Source organism: Stegostoma tigrinum, chromosome 10 (assembly GCF_030684315.1).
Source record: "Stegostoma tigrinum isolate sSteTig4 chromosome 10, sSteTig4.hap1, whole genome shotgun sequence".
Taxonomy (NCBI): domain Eukaryota; kingdom Metazoa; phylum Chordata; class Chondrichthyes; order Orectolobiformes; family Stegostomatidae; genus Stegostoma; species Stegostoma tigrinum.
The window spans coordinates 81673359-81693343 of record NC_081363.1 but is presented as its reverse complement, the minus strand read 5'-3'; the positions used below and the strand labels follow the sequence as shown (position 1 = coordinate 81693343).

The 19985-nt window shown below is 42.5% G+C and overlaps 1 protein-coding gene across 1 annotated transcript in view; it reads right to left on the bottom strand.

Moving 5' to 3' along the window:
• ccdc135 (coiled-coil domain containing 135) overlaps positions 1–19985 on the bottom strand; it is a 72943-nt gene that overhangs the window by 6739 nt on the left and 46219 nt on the right. The window contains exons 11-17 of the mRNA XM_048537757.2: positions 19313–19441; positions 14544–14767; positions 8997–9212; positions 4831–4941; positions 3364–3474; positions 1398–1592; positions 36–175 (exon numbers count right to left, since the gene is read on the bottom strand). Coding sequence (XP_048393714.2) covers positions 36–175; positions 1398–1592; positions 3364–3474; positions 4831–4941; positions 8997–9212; positions 14544–14767; positions 19313–19441 — 1126 coding nt within the window. The remainder of the gene's footprint in view (positions 1–35; positions 176–1397; positions 1593–3363; positions 3475–4830; positions 4942–8996; positions 9213–14543; positions 14768–19312; positions 19442–19985) is intronic.

Sequence of the window (19985 nt, the reverse complement as noted above, 5' to 3'; positions counted from 1 at the left end):
CATTTAAAGTTTCCAAAATTAAGTGAAATCCCTACTTGTTGAGGCGCATTTCAAGGATGTGGATGCGGAACATAGCCTCCGAGCAGTACGCCAGGTAAGCCTGTTCATCTTCCTTCGTCATGAATATCTGGTTCTGCTGGTACCATTGTTGTTTAGTCTGCAGTTCCACGGCCTCCTAAAAAGAAAGAACATGAAATTGTTAAGGAGCTATTTTGACTTACTCGTTTTCAAGGGCATGAGTGAGTTTCACAAAATTGCTGAGGCAAGGCCGAAGTCAAAGGTGAAAATATCAGTCTGAGTGATAGTGCTTAAATGTTGGTGGTATGAAGCTCATGTCAGAGATGAAGTTGTGAATAGACTGGATGTTGGATGAACAGTTTGATAACCTGGCAACAGTGGAGGACTTAAAGGGGTGGTGACAAAGTAGAGCTTGGCTAAATCCTTAAATAGTGAATAGAAAGGTTATCCTTTTTAGCTGCAGAATTGTGTATGGATTTAGAGGAAAGAAAAACAAATTTAAAAAAAGAAGAAATCCTGACAGTGCTGATATAATACAACTGGAAGGAAAGCAAGTTGTCAAGAGGATATGGAGAGTACACAAAGGGACTTATTTAAGTGAGTGGGCAAAATAAAGCAGGCAGATACTAACATGGAGAAATGTGAACATGTCCATTTGGACATGGAGAATAGAATATTATTTAAATGGAAAGAGACTGTGGAACTCTTTGACACAGAGGGATATCAGTGCCCTGGTAGATGAATAAAAAAAAAGTTGGTAAGCACTCCCATGTGTGTTTTGAAGGCAAATGATATGTTTATGTTAATTGCAAGGGGAATTGAATATAAAAGTAGGGAAGCAGCTGTACAGGGCCTTGGTGAATCTACATCTGGACTACAGTTTTGATCTTATTAAGAACGGGTATAATTGCATTAGAAGCAGTTCAGAAAAGGCCCATTCTACTGATTCCTAGGCAGGAGGAATGATTAGGAAAGAGCGAGCAGATTAGGCCTTTACCATTGGAGTTTAGAAAAATTTTTAAAAAACACTATTCTTTTCACTTACTACCTGTTCCACATTTTTCTGTCCCTTTACATATCACCATACATGTCACTTAGTTAGAAATTCAGTAGTATTTCCTATTAATTAATGACCACTGACAAAATAATGTTCAGGGAATGCTATTTGGAGTCACTTGAGGCAGTTCCCATGCAGCAATTGAAAACTATTGGACTCACGTTCAAAATCAGTGTTCCCTGTGTGGGGACAAGCAGATCCAGTCCTGCAGCTCATCACTCTGCGGAATAGCATGATGGTACACCCTGCTCATTCAGTGAATTTTGGGTGGGATCATCATTGTTGAGGGTGAACGATGCACTGTGTAGGAGAATGTTAATACCTTCTCAAACCGGCTTTGGATGATGTTGGCTTTATTGATGAGCCTCTGCTTCATGTCGGTTAAGCAGTCATTCCTGAGTGTCATGGCTACTTTCTTTGTAATTCTTTTGGGCTGTCCAAGTCGGGCAAGGAATGGTGCGAGATAATCAAGCTCCTCCTCAGCACGCCGCATTCGTTGTTCCTGCTCTAACCGTATCTGAGGAATAAAGTATTTGCAACAGTGTAAACAATTAATAACATCTGAAAACAGTAGGAAATAATTCCCAGCTTCACTGGCTCCGAGGCTGACTAAATGTGTCATTGTAGAATCTGTCCCATTCCTATTGGTTTTGGAAACAACAGAATGGGTTCTATAAACATCACGCTACTGTCAAGGTGGCAAAGTTGACATTTGCCCCAATGTCTTATTCTTGTGGTTCACACCAATCAATATTGTGCTCCAGAACCAAATTTTCATTAACTGTAACTGTGAATAAGCACAGCTTGCACAATATCAAGAAGAGTCAAATACAATAAAAGGGCAGGATGAACCAGGAAATGGCCAGTAAAAAAAATAGCAAGCATGGGAGGAAAGATGAAGGTTCCAGTAAAGAGCAAGTTTAAAGTATAATATTGTACAATTAGATCTAATTCACCACAATGGGAAGGATGTGCGAAAGAAGAAGAGCATATAATTCAGCATTCTTGGAGCTTAATGATGAGGAGAAATTACTTCTCAAAACGTCATGAATTTGTGGAATTCACTACCCCAGAGTGCACTGGATGCTGGAACATGAGGAGGAGATGGGCAGATTTTTAGTTAGCAACAGGTTGAAGCGTTATGGAGAGTGCTCAGGGAAGTAGAGTTGAGGCTGAGCTGAGATTAGCCGTGATTCTATCAAATAGCGGGCAGGCTTGAGGGGCTGAACTCCTGCTCTTAGTTCTTATCTCTTTCAATCACAAAGCTGACCAGGAATCTCTCTCCCATTCTTACTGCCATTCATTTATGTATATTGGAAGGATTTGCAGATTGATATTCAACCGGTTTCATCTTATTACAAATGCTCCTTCCTAGGTCAACATGGGATGGGACATGAACTCAGAGCATCTGGCTCTGAGGCAGTTAGGCTACCCACTGAGTACTAGACATCCCAAAGATTGGCGGGGAATCTGTAAATGGAGAAACACCAGGCACAAATGCACAGAAGCTATGGGCTAGCTGGTGTCAGCTTTATCCTTTTCTCACCCTCCCAGGGTATGAAGAAGGCTAATGGTCCAGAAGAAGGCTGATGAGTGTAAACAACCAAATTCTTGATGCGCTGCAAAGTCTATTAAATAGCAACTTTCATATCGAGCATCGAGGCCGTACTTTCCAATGAGGAATGGATCGTCACCTCCATCAGCACATCTTTAGTTCTCAATACGATAAAGTGTCTGATGACCAATGTGATGAACTTTCATACATCACAAACAATGTCAATCAAAGGTTAAACGCTGCAGTGAAATGTCTGACTGTGCTGTCTGGCAGTGGAGACCCCTGTTCAAAAGGATCTCCAGGGCATCGTAGAAATCCATCAATCTGACCTCCAAAATAAGGTGCCACTTCCCATGGAAGACAAATCTCTCAAGGTGATAACATTTCTATTACTAATTCTGTCACTTTGTCTGTGCCCTTGTATTTGCAACTGTGCCAGCCCGGTTTGCTGCATCTGACTTGAATACTTCTTGCTATTATAATCCTAATGCATTTGTCTTCTTCTACAATGGTCTAGTTCCCTTTGTTAATTTTACTTTAGATATTGGGAAGAATAATCTTACACCCCAGAGCTATCATCCCTTAACAAGTAGAGAAATTGACTAAACAAATCCCTTATACTCAAGTCTAATAGCAACATTGTTACTCACCTGACATCTGAATTGCAGGATAATGGGTGGTACTTACATATTCTAAACATAAGCAAATTTGGGGCTCTTTATTCTACACTTACCTGCTCCCTTCTGTGTTCTTTAGCCTTATCATTTCTCTCTGTGTCATATACAGAGATAACCAGCTCATTTGCCTTGCGTTCAGCTGCCCTGTCCTTGAGAAATTCACGTACCTTAAACATAGCAAAGATGATCTGTTAGTTGAATGATTTTTAACTCGAAATCCTGTTCAGTGCACATTTCAGGATAGAGCCACTGACTGAGGAAGTTCATGTTCAGCACAAAGTTTTTTTGTGGAACCCTGCACTGGAACTTTTCACAAAAGCACTAACTCAATTTAGTGCCTGTATAAAAATAGGCACCCATCATAGCTTAAGAGTAATGGAGGGTTTGATTATGAACTTTTTTGGGTCAAGTGACCTGGTTTATAGACTTCACTTTCAGTGTGGTTCAGGAGGAAGCACTCAGCTCTGAATAAAACTGTTGTGCATTTAACTCAATTCTGAAGAAGGGTCACCGGACTCAAAACATCAACTCTGTTTTCTCTCCACAGATGCCCCTAGACCTGCTGAGTTTCTCCAGCAATTTCTGTTTTCTTTCAGTTGTGGAGTTAAGTCCTTTTTTTAGACACATCAACACATAATGTAAATAGACAATCCAGTATTTCACTGCTGAATGCGTCTTCTTTTAGATGAGGCACAAAATTGAGACACTAAAAAGCAATAACCAGTTGATTCCAAATTTACAACTCATCAGAAGAAGGCAAGTGAAGACAACAGATAAGTAAATGGCTACATGCAAATTTGTGGAATCTTTGATCTTTCAAGGGTCAGAACGTTCAATTTGGGAGAATCTGGGGTGGTGATGGGTAGTGAAATATTGGAGGAAATAAATGAATACAGTGCCATTTATAAACTTATTGGGAATAATTTTTGGTAATGTTCTCATCCGAGTCAACAACTTTGAAATAGAAGTAGGGCATTTAGTCTCCCGAACATTTTCCAATTAGATTGATCGATGATCTACCTACATCTTGGTTCCAGTGCCTTTAATACCCTTGCCGAAAATAAGCCAGCAATTGAAGATTTTAAGTTTTCCATTAATCTCCAACATCATTTAGCGAGCAAGATCCTGCCAATCCAATTATGAATTGCCTAGCTGTGATACAAATTTAAATTCCACGCAGTCCCTATCCAATTTTATTAAAAATTAGAATACTCAAGTTAGATTTGAAAATGGGTGTGAAGGGAATAAAAAGAATCAGGGGAGGAACCTGGGTGGATACACTAAAGCATGTTTGAACTGGTACAAAGTGATCCCAGAAGGCATGAACATTCATCCACTGCTTTTTTCTGAGGATTGGTAGAAGCCAAGATCAAGCTATTGATCCACATTGAATTCTTCCTCTTGGGTGGAGCAGTAATCTTGAGGGTGGGTTTCTCTTTCCCAGATTGGAAGTTTGGTATTACATTTATTAAACCAATTTCTTCCTAGCAAATTAAGAAAGTTATTGGTAACATAAACGCTACCTCATGCTCCGAATCTCTGACGCTTTGCATTGAAGCAGTCTGTGTCTTCAGCAGTTCCATCATGGTTTGATACAGAACAACATTTTTGCATGGCTTCGCCAATGGGTCAACCTGCAGGATGGTAAAAATGGTAGATGGATTTTCTTTAATGTCAGAATCTCAATATCTGCTATGATAAAGTACTAAAGTGGCCACAAGATGATCCGTTTTAATGTGGTCATGGTGTCAGATTAGATGTTAAAATTTAAAAAATGTAGAAACCCAACTCCAATCTGTGCATTTCTTAGGATAAGGGTGAGCAGCCAACCTGTTCTCAGCGAGTGATTGACAATTTCAAGATGTTTAAGAGGCTGGTATCCTCTATATTACAAAGTATATAGCTGGATGAACACAGCAGGCCAAGCTGCATCTTAGAAGCACAAAAGCTGACGTTTTGGGCCTAGAGAAGGGTCTAGGCCCAGAATGTCAGCTTTTGTGCTGCTAAGATGCTGCTTGGCCTGGTGTGTTCATCCAGCTCTATACTTTGTTATCTCAGATTCTCTAGCATCTGCAGTTTCCATTATCTCTGATACAATTTCATCCTCTGATATAGCTTGCTTTGCAGGTTTAAAATTGATTAACAAATTTCTGGGAAAGCTGACAGATGAAAGGTGGCAAGAACAGTTGCAGGAAGGTGGTCGGTGCAGGAAGGTGGGATCCTTATCCCACCCTTGCATTGTTGTCCAATCATCCATAAATGCCCTTACGGAGGTGATACTGCATTGTCTTCTTGAACTACTATCAGCCATGTGGTTTAGGTACTCCCACACTGCTGTTGGGAGAGGAGTACTAAGATTTTCATACAGTGAAGGAATGGTAATAGAGTTCCTCAGAAAGATGAAATGTGACTTGGAGGGGAACCTATACATAGATTTGCTTCCTTTGTCCTTGTTGGTGGTAGAGTTTGCAGGTTTGGTAGATTTTGTCATAAGAAGCCTTGGGAAGTTGCTACAGTTCAGCTTGTAGATGATACATTACATTGTCCCTGTGCTTCAGTGGTAGAAGGAGTAAATGTTTAAAATGGTGACTGATGTGCTGGAACAAGCAGGTGATTTTGTCTTGAATAATGTTGACCTTCTTGAGTGCTGTCAGAGCTGCACTCATCCAGGCAAATGGAAAGTATTTCGCCACATGCCTGACTTACATGGAACATTCCAGCACAGTATAGGCCCTTCGGCCCTCGATGTTGCGCCGACCTGTGAGACCAATCTGATGCCCATCTAACCTACACTACTCCATTATCATCCATATGTTTATCCAATGATCATTTAAATGCCCTTAAAGTTGACAAGTCTATTACCATTGCAGGCAGGACATTCCACACCCTTACTACTCTCTGAGTTGAGTCTTATAGATAGTTGACAGGCCTTGGGGAGTACAGAGTCAAGTTACTTGGCACAGAATTCTGATCTAAACCCCAAACTGCTCCTGTAACCTGTCTAAGCGTCCTTTTATCCGACTGGAAGCCAAGCCTGGCAATCGGATTGATCTCAAGAGAAGCTGCCCAGGGCTAAAGACACCCATTCGGGAGACAAATTTCCACAGTTTGCAAGGAAACGCAAACTTAAGGTGTCCATCCAAAACTGTGCCACTATTCCCACCACCTCCAGGCAAACCTGGCACCATAACCACTCAAGGTGGACGTGTGTGAAATACTGGATGGAATAACATCGTGAGAGAAAAAATATTGACATGTTTAGCATCTTTGAAACAAGATACAAATTCAGACCAAGAATAAACATTCCAGAAGCTGTCAGCAGAATCAAGGGAAGTAATAGTAAAGGTTGACCATTATTTGATCATTATTTCTCAATTCTTGGTAGTGGAAAAGTTATAAGAAATAATTACAATGGATAATTTAAAATGTAAATCATCACTTAGAAAGGCATGAATTCATCAAGGACAGTCACATGACCTTATAAATAAAAGGTCATTTATGACTAACTGAATAGAATGTTTTGAGAAGGTAACAAGGACATTCAGTGAGGAAATTCGATGTAGTCTACACGAATATCAGCAAGGCCTTTGACTAGATCCCCGATGCATTCTGGTTAGAAGAGTAAATGTCCTGTGGACCAAGTGATGCGTCAAGGTAAATACAAAAATGGCAGGAAGGAAGATCAATGAATCTTTCTATCACTAGAACATTTCTAGTGGGGTTCTTTAGGATTCAGTGTTAGGTCCCTTGCTTTGGTGGCATGCATCATATTGTGGCATATTTTTACTTTATAAAGCATGATTAAGAGATTTTCAGATATTACAAAAATGGCCATGTGATTGATAGTGTGAAAGAAAGCTGTAGACTAATGTATGATATCAATGGACTGGCCAGGTGGGCAGAAAAATGACGTGTAATTTAATCCAACTAAGTGTCAGGTAATGAATTTGGGGAGGTAAAACAAGACCAGGACATATACAATAAATGATAGGATACTGTGAAGTATACAGTAACGGAGGAATCTTAATGTGCATGTCCACAGACCCGAGAAGGTAGCAGGACAGGTAGACAAGGCTATTCAGAAAGCATACAGGACATTTTTAATTTATCTGAGGCATACGATGTAAGTGCAGGTAAATTATTTAAGAAGTGTGTGTCCAGTACTAGCCAGGCTGTGTGTGTTGTAGGTATTGTGTTTATTTCTGCTCACTATCATACAGCAAGGAATGATTGCATGAGAGAGGGTATAAAGAAGACTCCTGTTGCCATGCCAAAATACTGAGGAGATTGAATTTTTTCTGAAGCATGAATCACAGCTGGGCAATTTATGACATAGATAAAATTATGAAGGGACGAGATAAGGAAGCACTTACTTCTCTTAGCAGAAAAGTCAACACGAAGAGGATTTAAAGCAATCAGTAAAAGAAATGTGGAAAAATTAAAAAGATTTTCTTTCACCCAGAGATTAATGGAGGGTTTGGATCTCACTTCTTGAAAGGGTGCCAGAGATAGAAATATTCAACATACTTAAAAAGTAGTTGGATATACACTTGAACATGTATCCTGCAATAGAACAGATCAAGAACTGAAAAATGGGATTAGGCAGGCCAGCAACTTTTGGACTAGCACACAGATGATTGGCCAAATGTCCTCCTTCTGTGATTTAATTTTTATGATTTTAGATTGTTCCTTTTAAATTCACAGAAATATATTTGGGCTTTATCACCATCCCACAAGGCAGGCACACTATGAAACAAGGCGGTGATATTATGAAGCAACAGCTCTGCTGAGAGTTGAAGATAATGATCCATTGCTTTTAAATCATTCACACACCATATTCCAAGTATCACTGCCTTTGATGTTTAAAATACAATCCTTTAACTGACCTTGCAAACCCAAACCAATGATATCAGGAACAGTACAGGCCTAGGCAATAAATGCTCACTAGTTGTTTTTAGATTATCCAAGGTCGTCTGTCATTCATGGTGTGGGTTGCTGGCAAATGAAGGCCTCAGGTCATCAGCTGAGGATCATCTGTGACTGGGACAGATTAACCACCTCACCATGACCTTCATATTACCATCAAGTAGCCCCCTATTCCATGATCAATGTCATAGCAGCCAGCAACTCAATGAGCCACATAAATGCAGTCGAGCAGGCCAGAGGTTAGTACTTTCAAAGATTGTAAAGCACTGACAAGGCAAAGAACAGGACCATGATGGGAAAACATCCACATGTTAGGGTGGATGAAGCTCCAATCATGCTCTAAATGCTAGACATTACTGCAGACAAAGCACTCCACTCCATTTCCTCCAGCGTACAGTATGTACACTTTAAAGAATGCACTACAGTTGTACCTTGGCCTCTTTAATGGCATCTTTCAAACCTGCAACTTTTAGGAAGATGTGGGCAGTTAGTGCATGGGAAGCAAGTCCTATTTGAAGTTAAATGCCATCCAGCTTCGACACATATCCATTCCTTATTATCAATGGACCAAAATTCTGAAATTTCTTGCTCACAGCACTGCAAGTGAACATCCACCACATGGACTGCAATAGTTCAAGAAAAAGGCTCTCCACCACTTTCTCAAGGCCCACTAGAGATTAGAAGCAAATGTTGGCTTTGCCAAAGAGGTCCATATTCAGGGAAGCAATGGACTTTTTGCTTTGCATAAACTGTGTTACTGTACCTCAAAAGTGACAACAATCTGCTCCATGTTAATGTCCTGGTCATCTTTTTGCAACAAGTTTGGTGGGAGGATGAATTCACGTTTCACTGCTGTGATCCTGTCATCCTCTCGATGGTAGGTCAGATGGATATGCTCTGTATTGATTAGAAATACTTGCTCTGCCACATCCTCGTGTGCTGGCTTTTTTCTGTTTCTGGCAAAATGTTCTGTTATTTTCTGAAATGCAAAGTGAGAAAGTGACAACTGATATATATTATTTGGTTTTCAAAACTTTTATAGGAACAGTGACCACAACCGGAGACCCAAAAACAATATAATTACATAGCACTTTTTCCAACAATCTCAGGACATCCCAAAACAATTTATAATCAATGAAATACTTTTTGGTGTGTAGTCATTGTAATAATTAAGAAAATCACTGCATTGTTGTAGTGCAGAAGGCAGCTAATTGGCCCACAGAAACGCTGCAGCCAAGTTGTAAAGACTGTGTCTTTTTTTCTATTTTGAACTGTGTGCTGAATTGAAAAAAGAACAGTTTTAGAATCAAGGGTTATCGTAGGTTTGCTGCATGTTATGGAAGCAAGTATTCTCACACCCATTGTAAGCACTGTTCAAACAGCTGTGTGCTTGAGCAGTGGTTAAAATGTGGCTGGCAGATAAGTAGGAACCAAAAACTGTGTACAGATGGATCTTTCATTTATTGATAATTGATTGGTCTGTAGGTTTTCAGGTAGCTGAACAGCTTGGCCCTATGTACAAGAAGTCATCGGGTCTCCACAACAGCTCTCTCTGTCCTCCGCAGTAACAGCCACTTTAAGTCTAAATCTTTCCTTCAGCAGTTGCTGTTAGCCATGAGTTGTAATTGATAAGTCAGATATCTTTCATAAGTGAGCCAGCCACCCTGCGATTCTTGCTAACCAGTGAAAGCATCTGGAGAAAGATGATTGAGAAGCAGTATTCTGACTAGGTTAAGAATCATAACAATAATCTCAAGAATCACCAAATTGCCTTCCCGGTCTTTCCGTCTCTCCATAACACCCATGATTACTTTTATCCATTTCTGAATGTGTGTGTGTGTGTGTGTGTGTGTGTGTGTGTGTGTGTGTCTGTGTGTGTGTGTGTCTGTGTGTGTGTGTGTGTCTGTGTGTGTGTGTGTGTGTTTGTGTGTGTGTTTGAGTGCGTGTGTTTGAGTGTGTGTGTGTGTGTGTGTGTGTGTTTGAGTGTGTGTGCGTTTGTGTACACGCAGACACACATTTGTTTGTTTCTATAGGCGAGTTTGTAAAAGAATCAGAGATTTTATTAGCAGAGTTATATGAAGACAGCTCTCCGTAGCGAGACTCTATTTAATTCTAACAAATAGTAATGTCTGCTAAGTACAGAAATCAAGTCCAAACTTTCTGTCAACCTGGTCTAAAAGATAAGTAAATTGGAGGATTTTCCATACTTTACAAACCTTTTACTTTCGTGTTGACTTGGGAATAGTCAGGCTTTATTTTGAACATGATATTCCAGTGAGGTATAACAAATATATGACAAGATCCTACAAATATCAGTGGGGGGATAATTGTCTAGTTCTTCTTCAAAATTGTGCCATTGTGTCCCTTAGGTTCACCTAAGAGGTTAAACAAAGCCTTGGTTCATCTTAATACAACAAAGGCTATGGATGCTGGGGATCTGAAACACATAAAAACTGAAAGTGCTGGAGATAGCCAGCAAATCCTGGGCAGCACCTGTGGAGAGAAAACAGCGATAACGTTTCAAGTCAACTAACGCTCTGAAGAAGGGTCACTGGACTCAAAATGTTAAGTCTGCTTTCTCATCACAGATGCTGCCAAGCCTGCTGAGTTTCTCTAGAAATTTTTTTTTTCGGGTGCCTTAATTTACCTTTGCATCTGAAAGTACTGTACTGGAACACCCAGAATGGGACTTGAACAGAGCACTTTCTGACTTAGAGCCAATCACGCAACCCACTACCCCAGGGCTCATGACATTCACTAAAAAATGTTGCAGAATTTTTTTCGGGCCTGTGCTTGTCATTGACAAAGCATTTTCAGTACCAGCAGCTGTTTATTGCCTCATGTCATGGGGGGGGGTGTTATTGCCCATCCCAGGTCAGTTCCCAGACAGAGGTGTGATTGAATTCTGCAGCCATACTCCTCGCTGCACTTCTTCTTCCTGTCATGTCGCTGCACCTTCCTTTGCCATAGTTCCACCCAGGTGCTAGCTCAAGAATTGAAGACATTCAGACCTTCATGCCTATATGATGGCACTAGTGGAGAGCATCTAAGGAGACGTTTCCTTGTTTGGGATGTCTCTCCGCAGTCACAAATGACAGAATTTGTTTGGCAGTATCAAAACAGTCTGCATTAGGATCTTACAGTGGCCGAAAACAGTCCTGGGGTAAGTGACGCACAGTCAAGTAGGTCGTGTTTCACTGGCTGCTGATGGGAAGGATTCTCTTGGATCATTCAGCAACTTTTGTGCCTTGGTTTACAGAAATTGTGACCATCAACAAAACGGCAGCTGGGGGCTACATTCTATGGGCTAGTCATCATATAGGAAGTTGCCCCTGGGCTTGAGCTTCTTTCCTATTGGTTCTTTCTGGAAGAGATGATGACAAGGGTCACTAGTCAGTTTTGCCCATTCTATTCTGGATGGAACAAAACAGAAATTGCTGGAAAAGCTCAGCATGTCTGGGCAGCATCTGTGGAGAGAAATCAGAGTTAACGTTTCAGGTCCACTGACGGTTTCTCAGAACTACTCTGGAAGGACCCTGCTTCCTTATGATGAGTGGAGCATTAACAGTAAGCAAGTCCACCTTAGCAGATCTTAGACATCAAGTAATAACACTGGAAGCTGTGCTGAGGGTAATTCTTGGCAAAGGGAGAGCACCCCCAGTCTGAACAGGCAGATTAAACTGCTGAATAAAAACCAAAAGAACTGCAGGTGTTGTAAATCAGAAACAGAAACAGAAGTACTGGAAAAGTTCAGCAGGTCTGGCAGCATCTGTGAAGAGAAATCAGAGTTAACATTTTGTGTCCAGTGACCCTTCCTCAGAACTGACGGTAACTAGGAAAATGTTGGTTTATATGCAGAAGATAGGATGGGGGGAGTGGGTAAGGAGTGAACAATAGGTGGGGAGTGAGACCAAAAAAAGCGAGAACAGTGGTTGGACAAAGGAGTAGATAACAATCTGGCTAGGAAGATGAATAGCTGTTGATGGAGACTGTTAGTGGCTAACAATACGTAGTGCGTAACAACAAGGTCTTATGTGTGGGGCAGGGAGCTAGGATGTGGGAGAGTTTAGACCCTAAAATTATTGAACTCGATATTGAGTCCGCAGGGCTGCAAGGTCCCCAGGTGGAAAATGAGGTGCTGTTCTTCCAGCTTTCGCTGACCTTCATTAGAACACCGCAGCAGACCTGAGACAGAGATGTTGGCCAGGGAGCAGGGTGGTGTGTTATAGTGGCAGGCAACTAGAAGCTCAAAGTCTTTTTAGCCATAACATAGATGTTCTGTGAAACAGTCACCCAGTCTACACTTTGCTTCCTCACTGTAGAGGAGACCACATTGTGAACAGCGAATGCAGTAGACTAGATTGTGTGAAGTGCAGCTTCACCTGGAAGATATGTTTGGGCTATTTGATGCTGAGGAGGAAGAAGGTAAATGGGCAGGTGCTACACCTACGGTGGTTGCAGGGGAAGGTGCCGTGGAGCTGCGGCATGGGGGCGGGGGTGGTTTTGGGAGTAAAGGAAGAGTGAAGCAGGTTGTCCCAGAGGGAACGGGGCCTCCGGTAGGTAGACAAGGGAGGGGAAGTGAATATTTGTCTGGTGGTACCATCTTGCTGGAGATGGTGGAAATGGTGGCTGATGATATTCTGGATGTGGATGCTTGTGTGATGGAAGATGAGGACAAGGGGAACCCTACTGCTGTTGCAGGAGGGAAGATAGGAGCTGAGGGCAGAAATGCAGGAGGTGGTTTGGACCAGTTGAGGGCCCTGTCAACAACCGTGCTGGGGAATTCTTGGTCGTGGAAGAAGGTGGACATTTTGGAGGCTCCCTTGTTGAGTTAGCCTCATCAGCACAAATGCAACACAATGAGATGGAGGAACCGAGAGAAGGGAATGGAGTCTTTAAAGGAAGCAGGGTGTGAGGATGTGTAGTCAGGTAGCTGTGGGAGTAAGTGGATTCATAGTAGATGTTAGTGGCCAGTCTAAACCCAGAAATGGAAACAGAGATGTCGAGGAAGGGAAGGGGGAGGAATCAGAGATAACCAGGTGAAAGTGATGTCGGGGTGGAATTTGGAAGTAAAATCAAAGAGCTTTTCCAATTCCGGAAAAGAGAGGGAAGCAGTACCAATGGTATCATCAATACATCAGAGAAAGAGTTGTGGGAGGTGTCCTGAATAGGACTGGAACAAGGAATATTCCATGTACTTCACAAAGGGACAGGCATAACTGGGGCCCATGTGGGTAGCCATGACTAATCCTCTGACCTGAAGAAAATGATAGCAGTTAAAAGAAAAGTTGATGAGAGTGAGGACAAGTGGAGGAGGGTGGAAGTGGCTGGGGACAGTTCAAGTCTTACTCCAGGAAGAAGCAGAGAGCCCTGAGAATATCCTGGTGGGAGATGGACATGAAAAGGGATTGCAGGTCAGTGGTAAAAAGAAAGCGGCTAGATCCTGCAAATTGGAAATCCCAAAACTGGCATAGAGCATCAAAGGAAGTGCAGATGTTTGTAGACAGGGACTGGACCAGCAGAGAAAAGGCTGAGTCAAGGTAGGAAGAGATGAGTTCTATGGGGCAGGAGCAGATGAAACAATGGGTCTACCTGGGCATTCCTGTTTGTGGATTTTTGGAAGGAGGTAGAAGCGAGCTGTGCAGGGCTGGGCAACTACCCGCTTAGAGGCAGTAAGGGAGGAATTCGCCAGATGAAATGTGTCAGTGACCGTAGTTGATACAATGGCTTGATGTTCCATGTTAGGGTCATGGTCCAAGGAAGATAGGAGGAATTATCTGAGAGCTGGTGCTCAGCCTCTATCAATGTGACATAGGTCACCTCAATTTCTCTGCCTCCCTCAATGGATCCAACCCATCTCTTTCTGAGCTGACTGTACTCTGTGTGCTTAGATCCAACCCTGACTTTGTTATTAAGCCTGCCAATAAGTGTGGTGCAGATGTAGTCTGGCATATTGACCTCTATGTTGTAGCCATGGCTGCCTTGGAGCCGGTGACTCTAAGAAAATCTTACATCATGACCCTACTAGTCAGTCATGACCCACAGCCTTAACTTCAAGACTTGGAGGACAACAGTGTGAGTAGTAACAATGGTTACAATGTGCTTGAGGAACCTTTCACTCTTGAATGTCCAATAACCCTTCACAGTTTCAGCCTCTAATCACCCCCTCAGTTGATTCCTTTAGATTCACTCTTGAACCATTATCTCTTGCACAAAACGCCAAAAACTCGCACAAGTAATAGTTCTTGCAGGAGGTGCAGCAAAAGGTGAAAATACGGAAAGGGGAGAGGGGAATAAATGGACTACTTACCAATATGGTGCGATAGTTTAACTGCAAAACTCCCGGGAGCCTCACTTTCCTTGTTCGTTTGGAAAATATTGCTTGTCTGTAAATGAGGAAATCTGGCCTGTCATTGAATTTCTCTGTAATCTCTGTAGGTGTTTCCACTCTGCTCACCAGTCCATCCACACGTAGCCTGCTGTTGTACTTCAAAGTCCTGTCAGTCTCTGGTTCAGATGATCGATATATGTGCTCTGTAAGATATAAACACCAGGAATGGGCTGTGCGATGAGTGACACTGACAGGAGTGCTCTACAAATTGGTCAGAAAAGATCCAAAGCGTCTTACAACTCCATTACCCAGAGACCTAATTATTACCAGGTTTCTTCCCTTCTTTCACAGCAGCTGCAATTTTTTTTTGTGTGTGGTTTTATGACTACTGTCAACTCTCAATTCACTATCTTCCCAGAAATGACGATCAGTCTGTATAGCACATGATAACAGGTTACTCTGTCATTGGAGGCACTGCAGCCTCAGCTGATTTCATCTCACATCTAGCAGCCTTAGTGGGATCAGGAGCAGTACCCATAAAGTTGTTGTCGTTAGCCGTTCATCTTGCTCCTGATACAATTAAGCAAGAATAATCACTGTGAACAGGAAAGCTGCTCAACTCACTGATGTATGTAGCTCGGATCAGACAAGGCTGCCTCTGACCCCTGCGCCTCTGAACTCTATTTTGACAATGTGTTGGAGAAATGCCAATGTTCACATCACTTGTTTTGTCCCTCTCCTTCCCCAAAATTGAAGAACATCTTGCCATCACAACTGCATCCCGACAACTTGAATCATCAAAAAATGACTTGAGTTCATTGAACTGTACTGAAAAGAGCCGATAGCTCAGTTTTTCCAAACAGTATTACTTCAACACCAGTACAAAAATAATGGTCGTGGTCAAAAGGGAGTAGGATAAAAAGATGTTGCAGTAAAGTTAACACAGGAAGTAATGAGCCAAGTCTTAATTTTTAAAAAAATGAGAGGTCAAAGGCGAAGGAAGAGGAGGCAGAGCATTTATGATTAATGATGTTTAACACATACCTATTAATGTATGCACTAAATGCTAAATTTTCCTAATTATGTTTTTTTTTGAAGTATGTATAAGGGGTATTATTGCCAGGAAATGGAATATCTTACCATTTGTTAGAGATTGGGATCTCTATAAAAGTGAACTTTCCTAGTTTTCACTGCGCAGCATGAGATTTTGATTGACTGCTAGTAGAAGTAATAAAAGTCTTTCTAAATTTCTTGCATAGGAAACAAAGAGGAGGAATCATGAAGTCACGATGCCTCATTAAACTAGCATCAACATTTATCTGGTGTCAGAAGTACCCTATTATCAGTGTATTGTTTGGGAATACAAGAAGGTTTTGTTCTTCAAAAGAGTGGTAAATGAACCCTCAGGCATGGATATAATGGTCATTCTGGGGCACTGAGTATCTGCCTGTAGTCATTGTTCAAGGGGGTTTGGACAGCTGGTTGACACAGCATAGATTCCCAGCCCCCCAAAATAAGACATATCAACAGGGGTAGGTGGGATTAGAGAGAGAGAAAAGGGATCCAGAGAAACTGTCTTCTTTTTTTAGGCAACCAGGAGTTCACCTACATCAGCCTGAGGGAAGAACAAAGATGGTTGCTACTAAAGACTACCACCAAAAAAAAATTAAGACATCAGAGACAAACACTCCACTGCTCGAAAACCGTAGTGATCCATGCCCCTGCTGCTCCATTCGATAGAACAGCCATGAGATTTGTAAAACATTCCCTTCTTTGTCTAATTAACTAATGTATCATATTTAACTGATACTTTTGGGTGCAAACACCAAACCCATTTTATGAATTGCTGCAGTACCTTCAGCCTATCAATAGTTTAGATTGAAATCAAAAACAGCTCACTGCAGTGAGGTAGCAAGAGTATAAGCTGCATGCACCACACCATACTTAATAATTTATAAACTGCTTAGGATTTCAATGGATCAGACAAGTAGTGTACCTGCCCACTTATTGGTTTTACAGCTAGATTCTTCTTCTTCTTTAATCCAGTCGGTTCCCAGATTCAACTTCCCCGTCTGGAAACATGGTGGTAAGGCTCTGTGACAGGTCTCAAACTGCTTTAAATGGAGAGGAGGAGTCTAACTGAGCATTTCACTCCCGCCATTTCCACCACTACACATTAAACAAAACATTATTTTTGGTCTAAAGTATCTATTTGGCCATGGGATGTGAGGTATCGCGGGCTCGGTCGGCATTTATTGCCCACCCTTAATTACCTTAATTGCCCCGAAGGCAGCCCATGTCATGACAGGGCCTGGGGCATGGGTGTGGGAATTGGTAAAAGACATAGAAGGAGGTGTTCAGGCCCTAAAATTATTTTAGTGAGAAAGCAATATTGAGTCCTGAAGGCTGCAGGTCCCCAAGCGGAAAATGAAATGTTCTTCCAGGTTTCGCTGAGCCTTGTTGGAGCATTGCAGCAGGCCCGAGACAGAGATGTTGGCCAGGTAACACAGTGGTGTGTGGAAGTGGTGGACAACTGGAAGCTTGGAGTCATTTTTTGTGGAGAGAATGTAGTGTCAGGTAGTCTGCAATGAACACATCCAACAAAGAGATAGTAAGAATTGCAGGTTCTGGAGCCAGAGATAACACAGTGTGGAGCTGGAGGAGCACAACAGGCCATGCAGTTTTAAAAGAGCAGGAAAGTTGACATTTCGAGTCAGGACCCTTCTTCATTAAGGGAGGGGGGGAGGGAGCTCAGAAAGAAATAATGAGAGGAGAGGTGGGGCTGGGAAAGATAGGTGGGATGGTGATAGGTGAGCGCAAGGATTCGTCAGTGAGGTGGGAGGGGTGGATACGGGGGAGAGAAGATGGACAGGATGTATCAGGTCAAGGAGGCAGAAATGAGAGAGAGGGTTGGTCATGTGATGAGGCTGGGGGTGGAGAGATTTTGAAACAGGTAAAGTGCACATGCACATTTAGGCCATTTGGGCTGCAGGCTCCCAAGGCAGAATATGAGGTGCTGCTCCTCCAGTTTGTGGGTGGCATCATTGTGACACTGGAGGAAGCCCAGGATGGACATGTTGCCCAGGGAGTGGGAGAGGGGAGTTAAAATGGTCAGCAACTGGAAGGTGTGGTCGTTTGTCGTGAACAGAGTGCAGGTGTTCTGCAAAACAGTCACACAGACTCCACTTCGTCTCACTGACATAGAGAAGGCCACATTGGGAGCAGTGGATGCAACAGACCGTGTTGATGGATGTGCAGGTGAACACCTGTCTAATGTGCAAGGTTTCTTTGGTGCCTTGAATGGAGGTGAGGGGGCAGGAAGGTCTACGGGCAGATGTACAACTTCCTGCAGTTGCAGGGAAAGGTGCCGGGGATGGTAGGGTTGGTGGGGAGTGTTACTGAGGGAGACGTGGAGACAGATCCCTATGAAAGGCAGATAGAGGTGGGGAGGCAAATATATCTTTGGTTGTGCAGTCATAGTGTAGGTGTTGGAGAATAATATGTTGGATATGGAGGTTTGTGGGGTGATATGTGTGGACAAGGGGGATCCTGTCTTTGTTTTTGTTGGGGGGGAGGGGATGTGAGGGCAGAGGTGCAGGAAACGCAAGAGATGTGGTTGAGAGCATTTTGCAACCACCGAAGAAGGAAGTTGCAGTCCTTGAATTAGGAGGATATCTCTTCTACCATCTTCCTGCAAGAATGCAATCCCCTACTCCCAATCCCTCCGCCTCCGCTGCGTCTGCTCCCAAGATGGGGTGTTCCAATTCTGCACCTATTTGCCCCTCGACCTCACTGACCATTCCCCACCTGATCTGCACTCCCCCCATCTCCATCCCACCTACCTTCCCCAGCACCCCCCCCCTCCTCTTTCTATTTATTTCTGAGTTCCCCTTCCCCTCTCCATTTCTGAAGAAGCATCCTGACCTGAAAGGTCAACTTTCCTGCTCCTCTGATCCTGCCTTGTCTGCTATGTTCCTCCAGCTCCAAACTGCATTATCTCTACATCCAATACAAAGTTAGGGCATAGAAGGCTAGGGAAATAGAACAGAAGTAGATCCCTGATTCAACTATATCCTGGCTGATCTTTGGCCTCACTGCCACTTTCTGACATTAATCCAACATCCTTTCATCTTTTAACATCTAGAAATCTGTCAATCTCTGTTCTGAACAACCTTCCAGGGAAAATTCAAAAGTTTTGCAACCCTAACTGTGAAGACATTTCTCCTAATCTCAGTCTTAAATGTCCTAACTCTTATTTGGAGACTGAGTCCCCTGGTTTTAGAAACAAATAGGGGAACTTAGTTCCCAAGACAAACCTGACATATTCTGATTCATTTCAAATTTGTCAATGATATCACATCCTATTCTCTTGAAGTCTAGAGAATATGAGCCCAATCTCCTCAATAGGACAACCCCACATCACTACCACTGCTCCTTACCACCCCCATCCCCGCTGCCCCAACCCCAACCCAGGGATCAGTCTGGTGAACTTTATTTGTTCCCTTTTTACCTGCCTCTGGTAAGGAAACCAAAACTGTGCGCAATATTCCACGTGCTCTCTCACCGAAATCATAATTAATTGGCTGCAGCAACATTCCCTACAAGCTGCGCTTAGAGGTCCAAACACCCAAAACAAAATTAAGGGGAAGTTGATTCAGGAAGGGCTGTGTGGTGCCTCAACATGATCAAACTTTCTATTAAACCCCCTCCAGTCAATCAGAATCTTAATGAGGATCCATTGCTCTCACTTTTAACTGCCATATATCTGCCATTCTTAAAATGCTCCGTAATGGTGCGAGTTCTCATGTTGCGTTCAATTTTCTCCAGCATGTCTTTTCTGTTTGCGTACCACTCTGTCACCTTCACAAACGAAGTACCTGTGGATGGTTTTAAAAAAATATATTTTGAATCTCCTGCTATTCCACCTTCTGCTCTATCCTTTATTACTTATTGTTAGTCATGTGGTTATTTGTAAGTGGACAGCTCTGTTTCCTTCATAGAATACATTCCCATTGGAGATGTGTATCCTGTTGAAGAACCAAGATGATCCAAATGACTTTTCTCATGTGTAATTTTTATTTGTTAACGACATGTGGATGTCACTGGCTAGGCCAGCATTTACACATCCCAATTTATCCTTGAGAAGGTGATGGTGTTGTTGTGAAGAAATTGCATTAGCGCTTGGCCAATTTGTTAATACAAATTTTCTCAAATAAAAGAGGAGAACAACTAATACAAACTGAGACAACACAGTGCGGAGCTGGAGGAACACAGCAGGCTAGGCAAATTTCTGAAGAATGGTCCTGGCCCAAAACCCTAACATTCCTGCTCCTCTGAAGCTGCCTGGCCTGCTGTGTTCCTCCAGCTCCACACTGTGTTGTCTCTGACTCCAGCATCTGTAGTTCTTGCTATCTCCATCTA